The sequence below is a fragment of the Wasmannia auropunctata genome, unplaced genomic scaffold (genome assembly GCF_000956235.1).
Source record: "Wasmannia auropunctata unplaced genomic scaffold, wasmannia.A_1.0 LD336078.1, whole genome shotgun sequence".
Taxonomy (NCBI): Eukaryota; Metazoa; Arthropoda; class Insecta; order Hymenoptera; family Formicidae; genus Wasmannia; species Wasmannia auropunctata.
This window is the reverse complement of record NW_012026812.1, coordinates 2,767,703-2,793,180: the sequence shown is the minus strand read 5'-3', so window position 1 is coordinate 2,793,180 and position 25,478 is coordinate 2,767,703. Positions and strand designations below refer to the sequence as shown.

Below are 25,478 nucleotides of genomic sequence, written 5' to 3'. Positions count from 1 at the left end.
ATCTCTCGAAATGCGCTTAGGTACTTTATATAGGGAGCGACTTTGAATGACCATCGGTCGCCGGTCACTGATCTTTGAACGATCGGATCTGTACGGTCGTGAAAGTAAAATATGGCTTGCTTTCTCTTTCTTTCAATAAAACGAAACAATGGATAACAATAACAGTAGGTATACTCGCACGGAACCGTTTACGGGATAGAGAATTTTCCTTAGAATGCTCGAGACACGGCCAGGCTTCAGTGAGTCAATTTGAAGTATTCCGGATGTATTTTGAGTTTAAGAGCCGCGGGTGCCACGCAGCTCAGCCAGCTGACGAGTTTATTCTTGCTGCAACATAAAAGATCCGCGATAATAACGTGAATTATTCAGACAGAGCAGAGCGTAAAGATTCTTTTGATGTGGCTTTCTTCTATTAATTTTCCCGCTGGTTAATGCAAGCTCCTCTCACCTCTTTGGCATGGTTCGGAGCAGCCCCTGGGATAGACACGGGTGTAGCTGCAGAAATGGCGTGCCGACGACAGGGTGAATCGCCTCCGATAATTCCGTGTAATTTAATTTGGAATCGTGAACCGCCTGAGCCTCATTCACGCTTACTGGGTTAATACCGGGGAAATCTAAAGAAAAAGAGAGAGAGAGAGACAAAATTAAAAACGCGCGCGTTTCTCTCACGACAATTTGCCGCCTCCTCTCGGCGATGAATATACGCAAAGGATGATCAGTGTTAATTAATCTAAAACGACATGACGCATTTCCGCTCCGCCGAAATGCGCGTTATCGGGATTAATTAATACCCCGTCGGCATATCTGCGCGAATATTGAAATAGTCGGGCACGTTTGCGTTTATAATCAATAAAACGATGCATGCGAGGGGCAGGGATAGCGCGCGAGTGCACGGCGCCGCAGCCGTTAAATTTCAAGCTGTGCATTACATTCCCTCTCTACGACTTTCGAAAATTTTGGAAAGGCGCGCCCCATGCCGCGCCCTTCTCGAAAATAGATTTCGGCAGGTCACATTTTATTCTTTCGTTAACACCCTTCCTTCTTATGACGAGTCCCGTAACGCTCAGATCATGGATATATATATTTTTTAACTTGCTCGACCCGCAAGTATAAGCCGTCTCCGTCTCGCTGTACCGTCCGGATTACCTGATTTCCATCCATTGAAGAAGAGAACTGGAACACTGTAGCTCATAGACCACAGGATGTGATGCTCGACGACGAGCGGCGTCTCGCTCGTGGAGGGAGCCGCCTCGTGCGGGTCCTCCCGAAAATTCACGTGGAACTCCTCGGGATCGTCGTCACCGTCGTCGGCGGCCGATCCGTCCTCTCTCGCCGTCGGGTCGCACGGTATAAAGTGTTTGACCCTCCTAACCAGATAAGCTTGTCCAGGAATATCCTATATAGCGGGCATACCATCGTTACATGGATGAGTACATGAAGATGACGCCAAATATCGCGCGCTGTGCAACAAATGTGTTTCTCAACCGCTGGCCTGCGCTTAAGTGGTCATAACTTTGACCCCCCGCCCCCCCTCGAAGAGCTCGCAATAATACTGTACGTTTTGAGCGTTTAAGCCTTACAACTTGAGAATTATAAGATTTTAAATAACTGTTCGATTCATTGAATTTTTACAAAGTTTTACATTTGATATACGTTTACAATAAACAGCACAATTAATGCGAATAGATTGCATAATTGTGAACATGTCATATATTAATGTGTCATATATTAATGTTAATCACAATGTTAATGTCCGATGAATCAATTTATGTATTTTATACATCCGTTCGGTCTGCGTGTAATTCGCGCGAGTGACTCGAGACCGACGGGTATATATACAGATGTACCTTGTCCCCGTGGAGCCCCCATCCATCCGACAGCTTGTTTGAAACAACGAGAAACCTTTCTGCATTCTCGAGAAATTCCTCCCATGTAATCGTGCCCGGGCCGTCCATCGGAGTAGCACGAGTCTATAAACATCGAGAAACTCATTTTGGTCAAATGTACCATTTGCAGCGCGTGACAGCTAACAAAGAACCCTCCGCAATTATTTGCGTTCGACATTTTCGCGGTACATTTTGTTTTCCGTGTTTCGAGAGAGACGGAACCTAGTGATTAATATTCTTTTTCACCATCAGGCTAACGCCGTCTCGCGCGATTTATCTTCGGTTCCGACGGCTCCGTCGCTCGAACGGAGCGACGAGGAAGAAAGAGAGAGAGAGAGAGAGAGAGACAGCGAGGGGAAGCGCATAACAGAATTATAGAAGATTTCGTCTAATTTCGCGTAGCGACATCCGTGTTGCGACGTCGATCGCATGATAAAATTGAAAAAGGGGAAGCGGTTCACCCGAGAGAACAGCGTGCCTCCTCTCGCCCCCTCCCCCCCAAACCTACCTTCTCGCCAAACTCTCTATCGCGTCAATTGTCGACTATTTCGCGTCGGATACGTCCGCCGACGTTCGGGCGTAATCGGGCCCCGCACCTCGCTCCCCTGTCGCTCCTTCTCCCTCGCCCCGATCCCCGCGTTCACCTCCCCCGCTTCCAGGGACTGTCGACGTACGCACGCCGATAGTGTTCAACGCACGCACACACACACAGACGCACACACACCGGTGTATCACGGCTCCGGCACGTATGTGTGTTTGTGTGCATCGGTCGCGGTCCAATCGGACGCGGAGTTGCAGCCAGTATCGTACCGCGAACGGGCGCGAGAGCGCGAATTTTGCGCCCCTTTTACCCTCCCTCTTATTACGCCACCTATTCCGCCGCGAGTCCTTTTTGGGACAGCTTCGTCCTTTATTCGACAACGTGCCGTGTCGGCGTGTCCGTCGCGCGGGCTAGAATTTCTCGCTTGTTTTACGCCTGCGCCTTTATCGCAAATTCGAAGTATCGACCTATCCCAATATCGCGCAGCGCGTTTTTAACAACAATATTCCATATGCGTACGCGCGCGCGGCAGCGGCAGAGATACGGTTGCTCGTAGCGCTTTTATATTGACGACGACGACGACGATGATTCGCGAGGATTCTCTCTCACGGGAAGTATCCCGGCGCGCGGAAAACGCGCGCTCCGCCAATCCGCTCCGGCACGGCTCCGCTCGGCGAGATAATACCCTTCATCCTGCACGCCGATATCTCCGTTACCATTGTCAATAACCCGGCCGAGACTGACAATGCAAGGCCGGCGGGGAAATGAAATATTGTAATTTACTAATTTGTTAAAAATATTGTAATTATATTCCGCGACGCAAAAAAGATAAGGCTAATAAACGCTGTCGCATACATATACAAGCGACATATGTGTGTCACAAGTATACCAAACAATAGAATATTATTTAATGCTAGAAAAAACTTTCTACAAGCGTGGCAGCTGATGATTTCAACTTTACGTCGATTTGTTTATAATAATTTTAGACGATTTCAGCGTTATATAATTTTTGTATAGAATATTTCCTAGATATTGACTTCTGTGAAAGTCCGACTGATCGTTCGTACGTTTTTTCAAATTGCAGTTCAGATACCGGTGGTCTCTCACAATTCGTTTTGCAATGCTATTTCTTAGAAAATATAGGATGCTGTTTGTTAAAAAAAAAAAACTTTCTCTACGGGATGGCGTAGGAGAAAGAATGGTGTCGAATAGGCAAAGAGTACCCTTGAAAGTAAACTGAGGTCAGGCTTGTTAATCTTTTTAACCGTAGTAGAAAGTAAGACAACCTTTCGTTAGATTCAAAATATTCTAAGTAACGTAGACGGACACGGTTGTATTCTCCGTATCTTCGATGAATCTTTCCGAATGCGATAGCAACAAGAATATCAGCTCGATTGCGCGTCAATAAGATGATCACTCGCGCGACGGAGGGAAACAGCTGTCAAGATCTGTCGAGACAGTCTCTTGACAGTTGTTTTCCTTCCTTCCTAAGCAATTCCTTCAAGTTAAATACGCGGCCCATATGCGGAAAAATATTCGTTCGTATCGACGACGCGAGAGAAAATCGTCGTGTAACCGAGGAAAGATGGGGCTTCGTTCGCCCTCTCGTTTCTGCGGAGTAGCTCTCGTAACGGCACTGGCATAACAAACGGCGATGCGCGCGCAGCGCTCCCGGCCCGTGGTGCGCGGGACGAGGACGGCGCATCGATACGGCGAGAGAAGCGAGCGGGGAAAACGAGGGGGGGGGGGGCGGCGCGGGAGGGGGGCGCCGAGCGAGCGAGACAGAGCGTAACGATGATACGTTGGGACGGATGGCGGGGAGGAGAGACGGGTATACCCCGCCGACTCATCTGCGTGTAGTCGTGCAGCGCGTGCGAAGTCTACGAGTCACACTTCTGAACTTGCTCGTGTTTACACGACAGTGTAACTTCGGTCCGCTCCCACTCTCTCCGGCTCTGTCCCTCGCGCTCGCGCTCCCGTCCCGGGGTTTATCTCTCGCGCTGTCGCGTCTCTATCGGACGCGCGTGTGCGTGTGCTTGCGCCGCGTACATATCTCGTGTGCAAAGTAACGTGCCGCGGGTGCGTGCGAGCGCGCGCGCGTGTGTGTGTGTGGTGTGTGGTAGGTGTACGTGTATGTGTGCGCGCATACAAATGTGCGCATATGTGTGCGCGCGCATGGAGCTCATATGCGTTATGTACATCGTGGGGCCGCAGTGATACACCGTTCCTGTGTTGCGAGACGCTTACGGTCTGAGCGCGCGCGACAAAGCGAGTTTCGCCGAGGACGAGAGCCGCGTCCGGCGGCGGCAGCGACGACAACAACAACGACGACGACGACGACCATCACCGGGTTCTCGTCTATCGATACCGCGGTACGGTGAGTCGAGGCGAGTCGAGGCGACGACGACAGTGGGCCTAGCGAGCGAGCGTACGAAGTGAACGGACGACAGCGACGACGACGTCGTCGATAACGCGAGTCGGTGCGGCGTGCAAGTGAGCGCGGGCGTCGCGATCGCGCGATCGAAGACAATAGGACGCGCGCGGCGGTGACGCGAGACCGTGGCACGATACCGGAAAGACGGTGAGAGGTGTGCGGGAAGGAAGTAGAAGAACGATGAGGACTTCGACGGCGGCGACAGCGACAGCGACAGTGCTGGCGACGACGACGAGGCGCCCCCAGCGACGCACCTGAATCGCTGACGATTACGACGACGACGACGACGACGACGACGTCGTCGTGATGCGTCGCACCGTGTCGCTCCAGTATCGCGCAGCAGCAGGCACCTCGCTCCAGTTGTGACGCGACGTGTTCGTGACGTGACGCGACGAAAGCGGGACGGAGAAGACCTTCTTCTTGTCGGTGTGCGAGTGAGTGAGTGAGCGAGCGAGCTAGACGGAGAGGTGGTGAGAAAGAGAGAGAAAGAGAAACGGAAACACACCTCCCGCGAGCTCCTTTCTGTGTGCGTGTAGTGAAGACGGAGACGGCGATATAGCAGCGAGCCAGCGAGAGAGAAAGAGAGACAGTCGTAGACTGAAAGAGCGCGCCCAAGTGTGTGCACCTTTTCCTCGGGGTCGCGTTTCGTTTGACACGACGTCGCACGTCGGCGACGTAAGCACGCCGAGCGATTACCGTTCGCCGTTCGCTCGGGTGAGCGAGACAGACGCCGCTCACACGTATACACACGGGGGAACGCGCGTAGCAGCGCGCGCGCGAGTCCCCGATCTCCCGTTCTTTTCACCACTCGGCCGTCCAGCGGCGCACGAAGGAACGGCGGCGCACTTGTGTTTACGCTAGAAGCATTGACCGGCCACTACGGCGACCATGTACGCCAAGGGAAAAGGGTCATCAGTGCCCTCGGACTCTCAGGCGAGAGAAAAGTACGTATTGTATATTGCCAGCGAGCGAGATAGAGAGAGTGAGAGAGAGACAGTGGGATAGAGAGAGGAAGAGAGGAGAGAGGAAAAAAGAAAAAATAAAGATGATTGGCGTTCCGTCGTGAAAATTCCGACCGGCCATTGATCGCTCGGTATAACTCCATTTTTCTCGGGCATCCTCCCGCCTCCCTCCTCTCGCGCGAACCCAGCTCCATCCGCGCGGGCTCTTCTCCCCCCCCCTCTCTCCCCCTCGCTCCCTCCACGCTCCCGCCACCCCCTTCGCCGTCGCCGGTTCTTTTTGCTCGGAGCGTGCATCGCGCGTATATATGCGCGACCGGAGAACCCGGTCCGTCGGGTTAATCCAGTTTACCTACCGATGGCTCCGATGAGCCATCCGTTTGTCTTCCCTCTTCTCTCGCCTTCCTCCTTGGTTATACGTTTCTCTCGTGCGAATGTACGCGATGATGATCTCCCTTACCTCTCCCTCTCTTGCCCCCCCCCCGCCTCTCTGCGCGTCACCATCGCCACACCGCATCCCTCTCTCCCTCCCTCTCTTCCTCCCCGCGAGATCGATTCGAGACTTGATGTGCGAAAGGCTCGATCGTCGACACGCGCCATCGCCAGGAGAAAACTCGCGAGGTGAAAATTCGCGGATCTCGGTGAAATTTTCACATTCGCGAATATCCCGCCCGAATTAATCCTGCGAGAGCGGATTGTTTTGATTTATGCATACTTTTAATCGAAACACCGGGATCTCAATGGCGCGAAACGAGCGACGACCTACAGGACGAAAACATGGGCGTCAGTATATCAATATAATATCGTATAACAGTATATCGTCGGTGGCGCTACCAAGATCGGCAGGGAGTTAAATCGCGCCGGATTAGAAAGTTAGTTTATAATTCATCAGCCGGCTGGCCGATCCCGATCGAATGTCACTCGCGTCAATTCGAATTTGTTCCTGATCGCGAAGTCGCCGACGGGCGACGTTATCGCGGTCATTTAGACAATATCTGGAGTTGTCGCGTTTTTCCAATTTGCGGATTTCCTCGCGCCCTCATCTCCTTCTCGCGTCCTTCTCCGCCGAATGTCAGCGAGCGAAAACTTGAATGAGTAAACTTGACGTTTCAGTAGCGGAACGGGGTTGGGGGTCGTTAACTGGAATTAGCCGGTCATAAACCGCCGATGCATGCGACTGATTGCCGTCGTAATTAGCTTCCCAACTCGGGACACCTCGGACAGTGCCGTTCGTCGGCGGCCCTTTTCGGACCGTAGTTCCGAATTGCGACGCGGATCGTGATCCAATTGATCGGTTGGTTTACCGGGCCGAATAAAATTCCGACCGGCGCGTCCCGAGATCGGAAAATCGAGGATGGATCAGAAAGAAGAAGAAAAAAAAAACGAAACGAAATCGTCGCGACCGGGAAAGACTGCGTCCAGCCGGGGTCTCGCGCGCGTAACCCGCTTTCTCGCGAGAGGCGATTGATCCGCGCCGCGTGCTGTCAGTCACCGCGAGAGAAGCCGCGTACGTACGCGCTTCGCTCCGATTCGCGGATCGGCGGTTTCCGATTCCCCCCTGCGCGCCATGTTTGTATCGCCGGGCCTCGGTGTCTCTCTCCTCTCGGCGCGCGGCATCCGCTCGCGCGCGCGATGCACCCAGCCGCGCGTTTACTGCTGCCCTGCGCGCGGGGAAAGTCGGCGTTAAACTTCACGTTTAACGAACGCGGACCCATGAGGAAACGCTATTGTCGAGGCGTACTTCGAGTTAAGTACGGGCTTTCTAAAAAAGAGAGAGAGAGAGAGAGAGAGAGAGAGAGAGAGAGAGAGAGAGAGAGAAAAACGGAATGACGGATACCGATCCCTCGAGTTTGCGTAACCCGCCTTGCCTTTTCGCGCTACTCGTCGCGATCGAAGTTAGTTTTCGTTCTGCCGCTCGCGAAATCGTCTTCTCAATTTTATAATGTAATTAATGGCTGATCATGTTTTTTTTTTTCAGATTGGCACTTTACGTGTACGAATATTTGTTACATGTGGGGGCACAAAAAGCGGCACAAACGTTCCTGTCAGAGGTACAGTGATTCCTCTTATTTTTTGAAAACTTTTTTACGCCTGTATTATTGCAAAATGCCGTTTTACTGCAACACGGTTTGCTCTGCTTGTCTAGATTCGATGGGAGAAAAATATTACGTTGGGAGAACCACCTGGGTTTTTGCACTCCTGGTGGTGGTGAGTATACCGCCCGTTACCGTTGAAGAAAAATATCGGCAGCGATGTTTCAGCGTAAAATAAATTGTTGTGAAATTCGTTTTCAGTGTGTTTTGGGATCTGTACTGCGCAGCGCCCGAGAGAAGAGACTCATGTGAACACAGCAGTGAGGCCAAAGCGTTTCATGACTATGTAATTATATTAATGGCTATAACGCTCTTTTGTAATTCGCATAAAATTATTCGATGTTACAATATTGAGGCAACAATTCAAATATTAAGCATAATAAATGCGCAAACATTTGTAACGTTTTGCATATTATTTATGACACTGTGTTCTGTTATCAGGGATTCGTGAATAGTGCTTACAACGTCAATGGCATCGCACACGTAAGTTGAAAAATTTATGTCCAGTATATTAATCTATGTATTGTGAAGCACATGTACTTATATAAATTTTTCATTTTAACACGTATTTGCATTGATAGTTATAGAAAATTGATATAACTTACAATTAGTAAATATAGTTTTTTTTTTTATTCAAATATCTTTCTTTCGCAAAGAGGCAAGCGAACATTAGAAACTAAAACTATGATATATTTACAGAATGCTGGGCCAGCCCCATCTCCAATTGGTCAAATGCCACCAAACGACGGAATGCCTGGTGGCCCCATGCCTCCCGCTTTCTTCCCAGTGAGTTTTCATTTGATAACATAAAAATGTCTTAATATCATTCGTTTTGTCTTTACTTACAGACTACATAAAGTAAAAAATCATTATTTGGTTAAATCGGTTGTCACATAATTGCATTTCTATTGCACTTGATACATTTGTAAAATATATTTTACAGAATTAAAAGAGATTTGTTCTATTCCAATCAAATCACTTATTATAGTAATTGCATCTTTTCGAAAAAGATTTCAAGTAGGTTTTGCACAAAATTATTACATAATTTGGAAAAAAAGTTATTAACGCTTCAAATAAAATTTAACATCATTTCCCATATTAATCTAAATTAATATGTATATTTTTATACACTAGATATACATATGTGTATGTGTGTTACACACATATCATCGTTTATCCATCATTATTGTTATGCATAGTTCTTGTTTAAAATTTACACTTGATTCAAAGCATAATACAATTAAGCTGTTTTAGAAGCTATTTTAGAAATCGAAACCAAATTTAATAATACACCAAAAAAATAATAATTTCAATTTATTTAATAAATCATAGGAGGAAATGGACAATACTTAAATAATACTTTAAAGAATTTGTTAATATTTAATTTAGATTATTTGAAAATACAGTTATCGATATAGATAATTATAAATAATTTTTAAATAAGTTACATGTGAATATAGGTGACAGAACCGATCTTTGTACACGCAAATTTTTTTCTTTTTCTTTTATTGATTTCGATAAACGAATTATATGTCATACATTCCTACATGAAAATTGTTTAACTAAACATATTTATATATCCCCATTAATACCGATAAATATTACACACACATTAGCCGTAGTCGTGATCAACTTGTTTTGAAACAAGTGTACATTCAAAAGACGTTCTTATGTCATGCTTGTCTATACTGTATATATGTACTTACTTTCTCTCTGCTCTCTATCTAATACTTGTATGTGCGTTCTTGTACCATTTTCACTGTTTCATCTTCTTGGCGCATAAAGCAAATCTAGAAACTCTATGAAGAACAGGATTATATAGATGTTAGAATACATTTAGAGCACAATATTGTGGTACAGTAAGCATATCATGAGGGAGTATATTACTTTGCGCTGGCCATGTCACAGTAATCCGAAATATTACCAAAAAATACTACAGGTAGAGACATTACTGTTTTTATTGTTGCAAACATTTTTTTTCCAAAATACAAAATTTCAATTTTTCCGGATCACATAGTCAGCCAAAGTTATACTCTTTAGAATGTATGGGACAACTAACATGGAAGCCTGCTTAGAAATGTAGTCTAGTTTTTTTCACAAATGGTCCACGACATTATTTACATTATTTGACAAACGTTAAATTTTATAGATACTAATTATATATTATATATGATTAATTATATATAATTTATGGAAATAATTGAAAAGATGATTTTATTTTAAAGATTTCATTTAATGTGATATGTGTGTAAATATGTTTATAATTCCATAATTTTATGATTTAATAATTATACATTTATTAAAGATTGCAACACACGGAAGAAATTTTCGATCTTTTCCATTGACATTTGATTAATATTTTATTTGTATAATGATATAAATACATTTATATAATTGATATCATTGACATCTTAATGAAAATATTTGTGTCAACAATTTATGTATGAAAAACATAAATAATATAAAAACATAAAATGTATACGGAATTAAGAAAATGAAGAAAAGTTTTGCATTTATTGCTTGTCAAAAAGTAGTCGTCCCCTACTAGATTAGACAAAAATAATATGCTACACAATATATAAGCGATACAACATTTGTTTCTAGATCTCTCTACATACATAGGTATCCTGTAATGCTTAGGAGTCATCATATGTCTTTCCAACGAAGTCGTTTTACGTTCCATAACGCTGTACATTTTACAATTAATTGGCATCTTTTCTCTTGTATGTCTCGTTTCATAGTTTAATGTTTTAAAAGCGATTCTCGCATACAGGTTGTAATTATGAAAAGTGTGGTGCATAACGACAGACACTGAAACGTCATTCGAACGATTTTTCCTAATTACAACTTTTTCTCTCGATTAACTTAAGATGCTGAGACCGGATCATAGTATTAACACAATCATCCCCCAAAAGCCTTCTAGTCTAGCTGTTGCCTGGATCGCAGTGTTGCTACATGTCTGTCGTTTGCGTTGCTTGTTGCAGAACAACTCGACAATGCGACCATCTCCGCCCACACACCCCTCATCACAGCCATCCCCCCAGCACCCCCAGCCACCCCCGCCCCCACACTCGCAGATGATGTCCACCCAGGTAAGCCTCATTCAACACATACACTCTCACTCATGAAGAATCACTTGTTCCGCTGTGTCATCGCACCATATCATGGTATAACCGAAAGCAATTCATAATTGTCGTTACATTCGCTATAATTGTTTCCTTTGTGATGTTCCTTCATGATTTTGTTTTTATACAGAAATTTATTGCATAAGGGTTTCATCAAGAGACTTTTGCGATAATTTAAAATATTATATTTATACCATAAACGAATCTCTCTCTCATCTGCAGTTTGCGCTTAGGAACGTTGTGTAATGATATAACCAACTAATGTGCTGCGATGAACTTGAAATGCATATTTTATGGCCTATCATCTCACGGATTGCTTATTGTGGCTGCCTGATATTTATACTATATCTATAGTCAATTCTGTGTATAGTAATCATGATTGACACTTTATGGATACCTAATTTACACTTGGAAATTACATTTCGTTGTAATATGATCAATTTGATGAATGCTCGCTTTCTGTTACAGTTTATGGGCCCTAGATATCCAGCTGGACCACGACCTGGAGTACGTATGCCACAAATGGGAAATGACTTTAACGGAGTAAGTGTGAAAACTTAATCTGTATATCACGATTATTGATTGATTAGATTTGTTAATATCTCAAAATATAGTGTTTTAATAAATAAAATTATAATATATATATATATATATATATATATATATATATATATATATATGGCACACACAATATACCAAAAGTCTATTCATGATATTAATTCTTGAATATATTTAAATATATGTATGAGAGCTGTATTATTATACAGCTATTACAGAATTATAAATTCACAACGTTATTTCTGTTTCACAGCCACCGGGACAGCCAATGATGCCAAATAGTATGGATCCTACCAGGCAAGGTAAGAGATCAATTTATATGCCAGTGTTACATTACTTTTTTCTGGCATTGACGAGAGTTGCGAGAGAAGAATGGCATAGACGCATGCGTACCAAAAACCACACAGCAATAAACGAATAAGTAATATTTTAAATTGGATTGGATTGCTGTGATGTGGAGTGGATTGGTTTTTGAATTGTCTAGTTACAAGCAGTGGTGTAGTTTGCGTTCGATTGTTACTGCTAGATATTCAGTCTTGTGTACTTAGTATGTATTTCAATGGTTCTCTTTAACAAATATTTTGATTGATTGCTTTTGTATTTTTTAATTTTTTTTTTTATAAGTAATTTGTGTCGTTACATACGTATTTTTTTCAGAATATTCTGCCATTTCATAAATTAGACTTTAAAAAAAATACAATTTACGATATTTCGTTCTTAAAGTATTGCAAATATTCAAGTATTAACGTATATTCAAGTATGAAAATATGAATTTTTATTGAATAAAAAAACACGGCTTGACTCTCAATACGTTTATATGATTAAATGTGTAGCTGTCAATATAATTTATCCCAGTATGTGCATTCGAGAGTAACTTTTAAATAATTCTTTAATATATAACTGTTTAATTCAGAAAGAATTTTATCTGCTATACCACTGCAAAATAACTAGGCTTTACCACCATGAACCCGACCTTACCTACCTGCCGTACTAATGTGTGCTCTTGTGTTCCTCAGGCGAAGCTGGAGAATTTGTAGGGTGGCAAGGTAGGAAGCAACCCAAATCACACTCACATGACTTAGTCAAGCCTAACTTTTATTTTTTTTCTCCTCCTTGCCTTTGATTTTATTTTATTTCCATTTTCATAAAACGGTAATTGCACCGGCTTTGCTCTTTTGCAAAATGATTTGCTCATCCGAACTAGCATCCAGCATGACAATCGCAATTGAGTGCATTAAACGTGTATATTTAGTTATGTGCATAACAAATAATATTTTTTTTATGTGGTTTACGAGAATTTCATTTGGCACACTATAATAACTCTGTGATACTTCATTCCACGTTTAAGATAAGAAAGATCGCTGCTAATAAATGTGTGCAAAATATTAGAGTTAAAAATATTTATGTATATGTTAATATCTCTACATTAATTGTACATGTAATGTATCATTTTTGAATTTTCTTGGACATTTTTTAATTAACACAAAAAACTATTTATATTTGTTAGTGTATTATAACAAGCTTACATTTAATATTAATTGAACATTTTTGCGCATTATGAGATCATGCTATATGCAGATGGAAAAGATAGGCTGATCATGTTTGTGTTTAACAAATATATATTTTCAGAACATTAATTATCATGTTACGTTCTGTTATGTCCTGAACGAAATAATATTCAATTATGATCTATGGGTGTTACACGATAAACTGTCGCATAAAGCCAAGAAGTGTCGCTTTTATCTGGAATTAGGTCTTTTGAGAATTTTTTTAATAATACAGCTAACGAAAATTATTTTGTCTTTTTTTTATGTTTGAATGTATAATTCAAGTAATAACTGTTCGCAATTTAGTACCATGCTGTTTCTTATCTTTAGCATGAGCTTTTCACTATGTTTTTAATTTGTGTGGTGACAGTTGCTTGACCGGCATGTCATCCACCGGCTTTACCTCGAGCTCGCCTTTGGCAAAGCATGACTCTCAATTTTCGGCACTTCGAGCCCGCACTTAATGTTATATCGCACATTATGGAGCCCAGTCTTATACACAAGTTACTTTATCTTAGAGTCTACAAATCCACGATTTTTGTCGTTTAGTATCCACAAAATCGTAATTAGCAGTTAGCATTAACATAGAGCTAGACCAAAAAACGTTAACAGTCCCGTATTTAACGATCGAATTTACTAGACTCCACTTTCTACCATAGGTCCACCGGGAATGAACCCAATGAACCCGAGAATGAATCCTCCGCGAGGTCCAGGGATGGGACCGATGGGTCCTGGCAGTTACGGTCCAGGCATGAGAGGTCCACCGCCCAATAGCACTTTGGGCCCAGGTGGGCCGGGAGGTCCTGGAATGCCACCGATGAGTATGGCCGCTCCGGGTGGTAGACAACAGTGGCAACCCAACACATCTACGGTATAGATAAATACATATTAATTTTTATTTCTCGATATCTATTTCCAATATTTAATTCTGTATTAACGAATACGAGCGTCTAACATCTCATTGTGATGCAGCCAATGAATTATTCGTCGTCATCGCCGGGCAACTACGGAGGGCCGCCTGGATCAACGGGTCCGCCGGGACCCGGTACACCTATCATGCCTAGCCCACAGGATAGCAGCAACAGCGGAGGAGAAAATATGTATACCATAATGAAGCCTGTACCTGGGGGAAATATGCCGGGTGTAAGTTACTAAATGATAGCAGCTATTATATTTTCTGTTATATTTAATTTTTTTTTTTGCTAAACTTTATTGCAAATTTGTTTTTAATAAGTCGCAAACAAGTGATTAATGTTCCAAACGTTTGCGTACCTGTATTACATGCGACATAAATGTGACATAAATTTTAGGATTTTCCAATGAGCGGCGGACCTGAGGGCGGTCCAATGGGACCCATGGGTCCCAATACGATGGGTCCGGTTTTAAACGGTGACGGTCTCGACGGGATGAAAAACAGTCCAGCGAACGGTGGTCCTGGTACACCACGGGAAGATAGCGGCAGCGGAATGGGTGATTATAATCTGGGTGGATTCGGAGCTCCTGGAGAGAATGTAAGTATGCACAGGTTGTTTAATGACTTTTTCTAATGGTCACTCGACGTGTTGTTGTTGGATTTGTATGTCATCGTTTTATCTGGCAAATCACCTCTCTTATTCATCATCTTTATATATATATATTAATGAGCGAATCTTTAAAATTTTATTTTAAATTATTATCTTTATTATTTCGTCATTTTTGCGGCATACGAATCCATGTTACAACTTGTTGCCCTTCTAATCATCTCAATTAACAGCCACAAGCGCTTCTATCAGTTCGGCGGATATTCACATATTTTGCTAAAATAATATGGGTTCAGTCTCGTTCAAGGGATTTTATCCTCAGCCTCGCTCCAACAGGCTTGTTAATGCTTTCTTACAGCGTATCATTTGTCCCTATAAATTTCTCGGAAGGTGTTCTGTTTAATCACGCGTCACATGGTATTTTGGTAAATTTAATCAGCGTTCATTTGGTCGCATCTAATATTTGTCATAACCGTATTCGCTGAAGTTGCGTCTAACTACTATCACACTAACAACACGTCTAACGATGCAGTAAAGCGGGCAGAAAGATGACAAGACCTAATATAATTTATTTTATTATTTACATTGATTTTATGAAAAATAATTTATACACATTTAAATGTCTCTTCTTTCTGCGTGCTTTATAAGGTGAAACACCAAATTACTTTCGTGCGACAAAGTAATCGAACTTTTGATTCAATCGCGTATACGATTTTACATGCTAATCTTACATGTTTTATGAGATTATCAGTAGGATATAACAAGGAACAGTCACGACGCTGTCATCTTCGATTTTGCTGAAACTTTAGCGATTTTGCCTGATAATTGAAAATGGGCAAGATTCTTTTGTTAAAAAAATGTACACTTATGAGACGGAATTAGCTCAGTCTCGATATTCAAAATAATATTTGTAAATTTATTTGAACATGTTTTCTTTTTAATTATTGCGTGTAGCAGTAGATATATATAATTATAAACGCGTTTAACTTTTACTACTCCGTTTTTACTCAATTTGACGCTCTTACAAATTTCTTATCAAACTTCTTTTGTTTTTCTATCGTTCGCACGTGTAATTTAATCTTTTAAAGAAAGTTTTTACGAGTAACCAAGAAACGTGTTGTGATAATCTTCAGTTATCTTGCACAATCCGCAAAGTTTTGTCGTAATCCGGAAGTGACGGCGTCGCGGATGTTCTTTGCGAGGCTTGCGAAGAGAGTTATCAGTAATCACGTACGTGCACCTTCTCTGTATTCTCGACAGTTTTTTTAAAAAATCAAGTCGCCTTGGAGCCAGCCCCGAGTTCGTAGATGCCGTAGACTTCGCACGTGGTGTGTGCCGGTTATATACATGTAATGCGGAAAAGCATCGTACGCGGATTTCGCTGCGTATTCACGTGTTCCATGGTGCGTTCCGGCTAATAGTTTCGCTATAGTCCGGCACATATGTAGTTTCGCCGGTGGTTCAAGCTCGTAGCAGGCCAGAGCGAGAAAAGAGAGAGGAAAAAGTAATGATACTCGTGCGGTCGTTATCGATTGCTCCTGCTCGATTAGGATTAGCACTTAAGCGCTCATTAATTGAACCGCTATCACTAAATGGCGCAGATACTTGAACAACGATTATTCTTACACGCGCGCCTCGCCGTGTATAGGAATACGATATGTATATGCTTTCTCTAAATACTCAAAAGGTTGCAAGACTAGATATTTCTTTTTTTTTTACGTTACTATGATTACACCAGGGATTGAAAACGGTATAACAAAAGTACCGATTACTTGCCGGTTTGTTTTACAATTGAAATATATAATCAGAATATATAATATATTTTATACAACACATATATATTATATAATTAAAAAACCAATTAGTATAAATAATATCATCATAATTATACATAGCTTTTTGGTGTTATAACGATTGTATTATTTAAAGTGCTAACACATAATAATGCTAACGCGTGAATATTAAATTGGTTTAGTTGATTGATTGATTTATATACTCTTTTTTTTTCTTTTATAACGGAAAAATTTGCTATCTCGACTGGATACCGCGTTTGACGTCGAATAATATTATTCAAGATATTTATCATTTATTGTGAATTTATAAGAATAAGCATGCACACGGTATCAGAACAATTGCTAAAGTAAAATTATTTCGATCTTCAATCCCTGGGCTATACCTATATTTTACTACGGAGGTAGTTAATATTTACTTAAGATTTGTCAGATTATTTTCTATTATTTATATTTATTTGACAATTATACATAGGTCGTAAGTAAAGGTGCCTGAAAAATCACGTGAAGATTGTTACATAAGACAACCCATACATATACACACTTATACACACATTTTCACACACACACACACACACACACACACACACACACACACACACACACACACACACACACACACACACACACACACACACACACACATACACATACACGATAGGATATACGTATATAACTGTCTGCTACTGTGATTACTGATCGCATAATTATTAATCGATTTTTACGCTCTTGTTTTCTTTTTCTTTTTTTTTTTTTAATCTCGTTTGAACGCACCACTCTGAGTTGTATTTGACACTGAGTTTGATGTTTCAAACCCCGTTTCTTCACTGCATTATAGAGTTAACGGTGTAAACTGTAAACGATTTTACACGGCATGTGAGAGAATCCCTTTGCGAGAGGGGACATCTCGCGCGCGCGGTCTCTTTACACCCACGTGAATCTCTTAGCAGTTTTAACTTTCGCACATGTTGCAATAACGATCACGAGACTCTGTAATAAGGTGAACAGTCTAGGCAAGCTCGGACCGAATCCCTCCAATTATTTGCTCACAGTCTGCTCTCTTCAGGGAGCAGGCGTTCTGTCCTTCTTGCAGTCGTCGTTAGCATTGCGAAATGGAAATTGATGTATTGTACGTACGTCTCAATCACGGGATACACCGTTTCTTTGCTCGCGAACGCGTGTGAACGGATCAACGGATTAAAAGTGATTTTTTTTTTTTACGATGGAAGCTCGCGCGTTTCTGTAGAATCTCCGATTCGCATTCCCAATCGGGACATCCACATTTTCGGGATGATTAGATTAATGTACTGCGACATCGCGTCGTGCTTCTAATCGTTCTCTCGTGCAGTCTGTGAGTGCCGCCCGTGCGGTGTAATAAATGCGTTAAATTAACTAGAATCGTTCCTATTTAATTTAAATTTATTTTAAATTCGTGCAGAATCAACGCGCGTGTTTCGCGCTGACCCGCTAGTGCTCAGTTTCGCCGTCGTTTCTCGTGCAAAGTATGTAAAGCTCGTCACTTGCTCAATTTTTAGCGTCACCGTCGTAGGACGAGAGGTGGAATCTCTTTCGAAAGCAGATTTTTTTTATTATTTTTTTTAATTTTTAGTTTACGTATACCTTTTATTCGTTTGGTGCGACTCGAGCAACGATGATTCATGTAAATTTTAATCGATCGATATAGCTTTCACCTTTGACACTGGTAGCCGATTGACATTGTACAACGGTAGAGGCGGATTTCTCTCAGCGTAGCTTCGACGTAGCTCGAGATCACGCGGTAATTGCGAGGCGAATGGCTTACTGCAGGTAGCTTAAACGAAGTACTTGAGAGAGAAAGAGGTACATAAGAGAAATATATGTTATATATGTATGTATATAATATATGTGTATATATAATTATATTTATATATATATAATATATTAACATACATGTATATATAATATATATGTATATATATGCAAACGTTATTATTTTTGTATGAATATATATATAACGTAGACATGCGAGTACTGAACCTTAGAGAGCGAGTGTAGGTAGAGAAACGGAAGATAAAAAATGCGAGATGAGGGTGAGAGAAGCGAGAGATTTCCCGGAATCCATCCGTCCGCATTGATTATAGGTCAGTACTGGACTATACTGTGCTGCTATTAATTATGTTTAAATTAACTTATAGTGCCGAGACATCGATGGAATTTTATGTAAAGAAAAAAAAAAAAGAAAAATACACGGAGAGAATGCGGGTGAGAGGGAGAGAGAGAACGAGAGAGGAGGAGTGAATGTGCGTATGCGCAAGTGCATGCTCTGGGACCAAACGGCAAGACGCTGCAAGTTTTTTTTTTTTTATTGTCCCGTTGTGAAAGCTCGTATTTTTTTCCTTTTTTTTTTTGACAAAAGCTACCTTGCTGCGAACGTTCTTGGGCGTTCTTTAACGCTTCTCATTTCGGTTTGGGATCGTGGATTAACAGATTGATCGTTACGAAAATAGGGTGTTTTGCTTCACACCATTTAATATATATATATATATATATTTATATATTTTATTCGCAAAATGTGCGTGAAGACATTTTGGCGCAGGTGTGTAAATGACGTAACGAACATCTCGGGGATAAAAGTACACGAAATATTAATTATCTGATAAAGTTGCGACCGCGAAAGAGTCGCGCGGACGACGACGTGGTGGCGGGTTTATCTTGTAATTAAAGCTTGTCACTTGATCAGGAATTGTTTACCGCCTGTCACGAGAAAGAGCGAGAGAGATATATATTGCAGGTCATAGCAGAGCGCACTGCTTGCCGATATCCCGGAAGTTCTTGCCGTCTTGCCGTTTTAAGCCCGTATACGTCAAACGGAGAAAAGAAAGTACACGCGCGCTTGTGGAGTCGCATAATCTTTTCTTTTTAATGCGAGGACGTACAACATACGAGTCAATGAGTGAAGGAAAGAGCTCGGCAAAGAAGCGGCGCATTGAGGGTACGAAGCTTGAATACGCGATTTCGTATGAGAAATTGAGCACCTTCGTCGGTATAATTTGCGCGACGCGCTGATCTCTCCACGACAGAGAGTCGTGGACTTTCCTCGAGCGGAAACAATCGTCGACGACTTTTGTCCCGCCGACGTTGTTCCTCGTTCGTCGGTAATGCAAACAGAGACTCGCGAAACGCGGACGTACGCAGTTTGGTACCCTTAATGCCGAATTTACTTGATATTACTCCTCGTTGTAAGCCGAAACCTATTCGCTGGAATGGATAACATAATTAATATATGCCTATAAGCCAGGCGAGAGATCGAGACAATAAATGTAATCGTTACACTGAGATTATTGCGTTTTTCTTTTTTATTTACGAATTTACAATTCTTCGAGGGGTGCTGGCTATTATCGTATTTATATATAACTATCCGTCTCCGTGTATTTGCACTTGTGCTAATCACACAACAACACACATCACTTGTGTTTCACTCGTCGCTTTGTTCGTACCATCCGTCCGATTAGCGCGAGATCAGTGTCTTGCTCGCGCGAGAACGAGAAAGAGAAAAATCGCTGATTTTTTTTTCAAGCCGACTCTCGGATCGCCGACCCTCCGACACTGATCTCCGCTAAGCCGGACGTTGCACCACTATCGCTGCGGCTGTGGAACACATTGTCATGATCGATGTTGCACTCTCGTTGAACGTTTCTCGAGTGTTTATTCACTTGCGTGATGAGATACATACGTAAAAAAAATCGGACTAGAGCAGAACAGATAGCTGTATATAGTACTAGCCTGTACTGACCTGTAGCACATGGATGCGTCAGCGCAAAGCGTATCGATGGATTGCGAGATCGAGACACGGAAAGTAAGCGGAGACAAAAATTCCGAAGGGGGCGGAAGAGTGTCCTCCGCTGAAAGGGGGGATGATGAAAAAAAAAACATAAGTGTGTGAAGGACGACACGTCGAGTTTCTCTAGAGTACCTTTTTTTTCACTGTACTACCTGTCGTTTATAATCGGTGAGGTGTGCGTGCGTGGGGGGGCAGGCGACGATAATGAATTTTTCGTTGTGTTTAATTATTATTATTGTTATTATTATCATCATCACATCATCATTAATATTTATTATCGTTATTATTCTTATTGCTGTATTATGTTCGGCTCGACACGGGCTTCACTATCTTACGTAACGTCCATGTGTTGTGGGTCAGAGCACCCTTAAAGCAAAACAAGTACCTCAAGCCCCCAACTTTTCTTCCGGTTCCCGACAACGAGACCGACACACCTCCATACTCCAGAGTGTCCTGTCCCACCGGAGTTTTTCGTTTCACGAGCCCGGCCCCTTCACACGACGCACCGCCATCACGTTGCGCTTTTTAAAAAGCGTTTTTATTCACCGGCCAGCGTTTTCGCACACGGGGGTGAGGACGGATCTTGTTTCGCGGGACTCCTCGGTTACGTCCACATCCGTGGCTCCCATCCGTCGTAAAGTCGCGAAAGTCGGATACGTTCTCGCGCCGTCTGGCCGTAAGAAATTAACTGGCCAGATTCCTGGCACACGCGTTCCTTTATTTAACGTGCGACGAGAGTGGGAAAACGTTCAGCTCCGGATACGAAAACTGGGCCTTATCCTTAACTAGAAATTCGCGACGCGCGCGATTATACCGAGAGTCCCGCGAATCTCGCTGGTGAAAGACGCTGCGCGCGGAGAAAGAACTTTGGGCAAGGTTGATGGGCTTGCCTGATCGTTTACGTGTAACCGGCCTGGTGTTGGTTGATTCGCAGGATCAGACCGAGTCGGCGGCCATCCTGAAGATCAAGGAGAGCATGCAGGAGGAGGCGAAGAGGTTTGAGAAGGACTCAGACCATCCCGATTATTTCATACAATAACTCTTCACGAGTCGTTGGACCCCGACCAAATTAACAATATAAGAGATAAACGCAATTTTTCCTTTCTTCCTTTAGTCCGAGAACCATCTCCATCCTCTCTCTCCCTTCTCTCGTCCCCTCCCCCCCACCACCCCTACCTCTTCTTCGTCTCCTCGCAGTGAAATCACTTGTGCATCCGTACGTTTTCCTTTCCCATTCAACCCTCTCTCGGATGGAAACCTTTTGATGCACCTCACCACATATAAAGATCTTCCTCTCCTCTCTTCTTTCCGAAGCCGTCGAACGGCGTTAGATCGATCTCCGTGAGGAAGGGCGCAAGAGACCCCCTTCTGCGCGCATTGCTGACCCCCCATCCTTTTTGTCGCGCGCTGCTGCAAGGAGGACCACGATGTCAGGACGGGAGAGACCGACCTTCGTGACAGAGACAAAGAGAGAAAGAGAGCATCGAATTCGCGCGACTCTCGCGCGCGACCGACCGACGTTCTCGCACAGCGATGTTGTACAGTATCGAACATTGATGGTGTTGTTATCCTTGGGGGAGGGTGCTCGCGCCATTTTGAGCGAACGAGTAACCGCGGTCAAGCTCACTTAAAATTTCCCTCAACGTGCCGCTCTCGCGAGCCAATCAAAGCAAACCTGTATCGGATACTCGCAATAAAGAGTTCTTTTTTTTTTCGTTCTGCATTTCCTTATACGAAGTAAAGTATTTCTCGAACTTTATTTTTAGTTAAAAAATTCGCATTTCCTGCGCGTTTGTTATTCGTTCGCTTAGCGTACGTCCAACCCTTAGGATGCGGCCGCGAACACTGTTCCAGTATCTCTTACTTAGTACATGACGAAAAGAGAGAGAGAGAAAGAGAGAGAGTGTGTGCATGTGTGTGATAGTATTATATTAGCGTAAACGTTAAACTTCTGAAAATTTTTACGATCAGGATCACGGTCGAATTTCCAGGATAAGCCCGCGAAATTTTCTAAATAAATATTCTTGATCGTAGTCGTCATCCGTTCCGCGCAACAATCTCTATTAAGAACTCTGTTATACAGCCAAGTTCGTACAATCGAGGATTGTGGTCGTACAATTTAACTATGATTAACTCTTTCTCTGTAGCTGAATTCAATTGATTATATTGATTTGGCAAGAGCCAGGCACGAGTCTGGTCGTCATAGTCAATGCAACTGTGAGGAATGTATCGTTAATTGAGACCTGGTTCGAGGAAATTCAAACCAGGTCGACGTCGATCAACGTCGTGAGAGCCGCAAGACGGATGACTACGACCGCTTGAACTACCAGGAGGATTAATCTATCGGAAAAGAGAAAGAGAGAAAAAGCCAAAAAAAAAGAACACTTTGTTATATAGCTGTTATATGGAACCATGGATACGTAAAGTCGTCAGCAGTGGCGCGATAAGACGTTTACGACGGCGAGGACTAGAGCTGCGTCGCCCAAACGTGGGAGATCTTTTGGTATTCCGATTGGCGTCACGATCGCGCGAGGACCAAATTTATTTCTACCGATACGATAAGTATTGCGATTATCTCGGCACGAACGATCCGAATGAATTTACGAAAAGAAAAGAAGGAGCGCTCAGTCTCTACCGGTTACAAAGTATTCTGCCAGGATCTAAACTTCTCCTCGATTACGTTCCGCGATGACCGATCGTGACGTTTCAAGGTATCGCAATCCGAAACCGAACTTGAACCTTCGCTGCAACTAATCGTGGTTTCAAATCTAGCATAATTTGAATTTTTATTCTCACGAAAAAGAAGATATGTTGTCATAATTATATTGAATATAATAATTTTCTCGTTATATAATTACATATTATCCTTTCACGAGTAATGGCCTTTCAGTTTAATTAAGCGCAATCTTTGCATGTTATTATTGTGCAATAATATTAAATAATATATCGATACATAGAGGCTGCTTGGATCTTGCAGTCATCAAGTATTTACGATTTTTGTGAAAAATACGCCTATCTAATGGCTAAATTAATAAAAATATTCGTGCTAGGAAAATGAATATGTCTATTGTGCTTTGTAACCGGTGATGATTGTTGAGACCTCTACATTGTTACAATTTCAGATAATGCTGGATCGAACACTTTTATATGATTTCAATTTGTATGTGAAAATAATATATCGTACACGCGAGAGAAATTGTTATTAGATTTTATATACGATACGTTTTTTCCAAAGCCGAATAATTCGTTTTGACGTCCCATTGACTCAGACATCTGAAACACTGAAAATCGCCGATCGAACTTCACTGCTGTATCATCGATCAATTATGTATTTAATGATATACATGTTTGTTGAGAGTCGTTTCAAGCGCATCGTCCCTTTCATAAAATCAAAAACGCACCTAGTAGTCCTCTCGATAATTAAATTACAGATTAATTTAGCGCACAGTCGATTATTATTTTTTCTTCTTTTTCGGCGGATAAGAGAAAAAAAATGGTAATCTCGATCGCTCTCTCTCTAGCGTTGAATTCAGGATATCTTACACAGGTATTTTGTATAAAGAATTAGAATATGAGTTTCCATAAGGAGTTTTTTCTGCGGATCTTCTCTCTGGGCGCGCTGCATTAATTCATTTAGCCTGTTCTCTCCGGATGCATACCCTCTACGCTTTTCCTCTTCCTTTTTTCTCTTTCCAAAGCGTAAACGTATAGTTGCTTCGTTTTAAGTGCAGAAAGCGTGAAAAGGGTTGTGCAATTGCCGGATGAGAACAGATCTGAATGATCAATCGAGACGCGTATCGCGCGACGGAGGAGGACAATTGGGTAATTTTATTGTCGAGTTACTTTGGTCCAGTTTCGGACAAGCTGATGGCAATGGAGCATCGCAATCCCTAGACGGGAGCTGCGCCTTATGTTACGTCCTTGTACATGTATATTGCTAAGTTCTTAAATGTATGTACATCGCGGACTCAATCATTATCTCGCGCCTCTTGCATTTCTTATTTAAGAATGTATATCGGCAATGCGAAACGTGCGAGTGTAAAAAGAAGATAGAAAAGAAAAAGAAAACGCAAGAATTTGTCTTTCCCGAGGAAAAACGCGTTTAACTCTTTCACTACTTTAAGCAAGATTGAGTTATCAAATCGTGACACGGGGAACTCCTCTTTTGACGAACGGTCTTCTCTCGGTGGGACCGAGAAGTGAAAAATTCGTAAAGCCATCGAGTGAAAGAGTTGAAGGCGGAGTTCGAGATAGTGATCGAGTCCGTGCGTTTATTAGTTTACGTATTCGCGATCGAGAGGGACCGATCCGATATCGATCGCGACCGAAGGGCATGAAGAAAAGAGAGAAAACTTAGGTATTATGTAAATCGAGTCGCGCGCACGCGGCGTGTTCTCTTCGCGTAAAAAAAAAAACAGCCGGAGAAATCGGAGCGGGCAGGAGCGCTTGATCGCGCGTGGTCGACGGGGCGAGAACCTCTTCGAGACGGGGCGGACCGCGTCCCGCATATTCGGAGCCGCGTCCATCCTTCCCATGTAACCCTCGCGTCCGGCCCTCCCACCCTCCTCCCCTTCTCCTCCTTGTAATTAACTTACACACGTACGCGTAATCATTTATAACACACGCGTCTCACACACGGGCTGTAAAACTCGCGCGGCAGACCTCACGCATTCTACGGATTCACGCATGATCTATCGACATAATTATAGAAATACCTACTACGAGTATAGCATTCAGTAGCATAAATAATAAAGTAATTAAATAAATGTCATCTGTATATCCTATCAAGCCTTGTGTTTTCCGTTCCCCCAATCTCGCGTGACGATAATTAATTCAGATGTCCGAGTCACCGGACGGGAGATCTCAATGCGGAGGATCGAAGTCTCTCTTTGAAGATTTACAGGTAAGTGAAACTGTTTTATACAGCTAGAGAAAACATTGAAATACAAGCTCCGTAAAAAAATATATTCCTTTTTACTTTTTTACTGTTGCAAAAGAAATTAAAATGTGCACATAATTACAATGAACATTACAATTTTGTTGATTAGAATTTCGAATAAAAATAATTACCCGTATAATAATGCCAGTACAATAAAATTCCAGAACAGTAAAAACTTTAATGTGACTATTACCGCAATATCTTATTCGCGAAGAATCATACGATAGAGAGTGAAACTGCACTCACCAAAGTTTATTACAATTTAT

General features: G+C 42.5%; 2 protein-coding genes across 6 annotated transcripts in view; one reads left to right on the top strand and one right to left on the bottom strand.

The window, feature by feature from the left end:
* LOC105448925 (single-stranded DNA-binding protein 3) overlaps window positions 1-25,058 on the top strand; it is a 46,237-nt gene extending 21,179 nt beyond the window's left edge. The window contains exons 1-14 of one of the 5 annotated variants that reach the window (XM_011687794.1): window positions 4,286-5,805; window positions 7,799-7,871; window positions 7,967-8,028; window positions 8,115-8,199; window positions 8,355-8,396; window positions 8,613-8,699; window positions 10,898-11,005; window positions 11,507-11,581; window positions 11,850-11,898; window positions 12,613-12,642; window positions 13,803-14,014; window positions 14,116-14,286; window positions 14,454-14,654; window positions 21,208-25,058. In XM_011687794.1, the coding sequence (XP_011686096.1) occupies window positions 5,750-5,805; window positions 7,799-7,871; window positions 7,967-8,028; window positions 8,115-8,199; window positions 8,355-8,396; window positions 8,613-8,699; window positions 10,898-11,005; window positions 11,507-11,581; window positions 11,850-11,898; window positions 12,613-12,642; window positions 13,803-14,014; window positions 14,116-14,286; window positions 14,454-14,654; window positions 21,208-21,312 (1,356 nt within the window). In that variant the 5' untranslated portion in view covers window positions 4,286-5,749 and the 3' untranslated portion in view covers window positions 21,313-25,058. Of the gene's footprint in view, window positions 1-4,285; window positions 5,806-7,798; window positions 7,872-7,966; window positions 8,029-8,114; window positions 8,200-8,354; window positions 8,397-8,612; window positions 8,700-10,897; window positions 11,006-11,506; window positions 11,582-11,849; window positions 11,899-12,612; window positions 12,643-13,802; window positions 14,015-14,115; window positions 14,287-14,453; window positions 14,655-15,923; window positions 16,155-21,207 lie in introns of those variants that run through there. The other 4 variants (XM_011687798.1, XM_011687797.1, XM_011687799.1 and 1 more) reach the window with 4 other exon arrangements.
* LOC105448924 (ubiquitin-like-conjugating enzyme ATG10) lies at window positions 179-6,244 on the bottom strand. Its single transcript, XM_011687793.1, has 5 exons — window positions 6,177-6,244; window positions 1,848-1,970; window positions 1,147-1,396; window positions 449-614; window positions 179-327 (listed from the first exon to the last, which is right to left on the bottom strand). Exons 2-5 carry the CDS (start codon window positions 1,953-1,955, stop codon window positions 237-239), a joined length of 615 nt encoding a protein of 204 aa, XP_011686095.1. The 5' UTR covers window positions 1,956-1,970; window positions 6,177-6,244; the 3' UTR covers window positions 179-236.
* Window positions 25,059-25,478: the final 420 nt, after the last annotated feature.

Excerpts from the sequence above, each read along its gene's own strand:
- LOC105448924 (XM_011687793.1), bottom strand. The coding sequence starts at position 1,955 with ATGGACGGCCCGGGCACGATTACATGGGAGGAATTTCTCGAGAATGCA. Across the intron at positions 615-1,146 it reads CTTCAATGGATGGAAATCAG|ATTTCCCCGGTATTAACCCA; the intron begins GTAATCCGGACG and ends CTTTTTCTTTAG. Across the intron at positions 328-448 it reads CTCCGAACCATGCCAAAGAG|CAAGAATAAACTCGTCAGCT; the intron begins GTGAGAGGAGCT and ends TTTATGTTGCAG.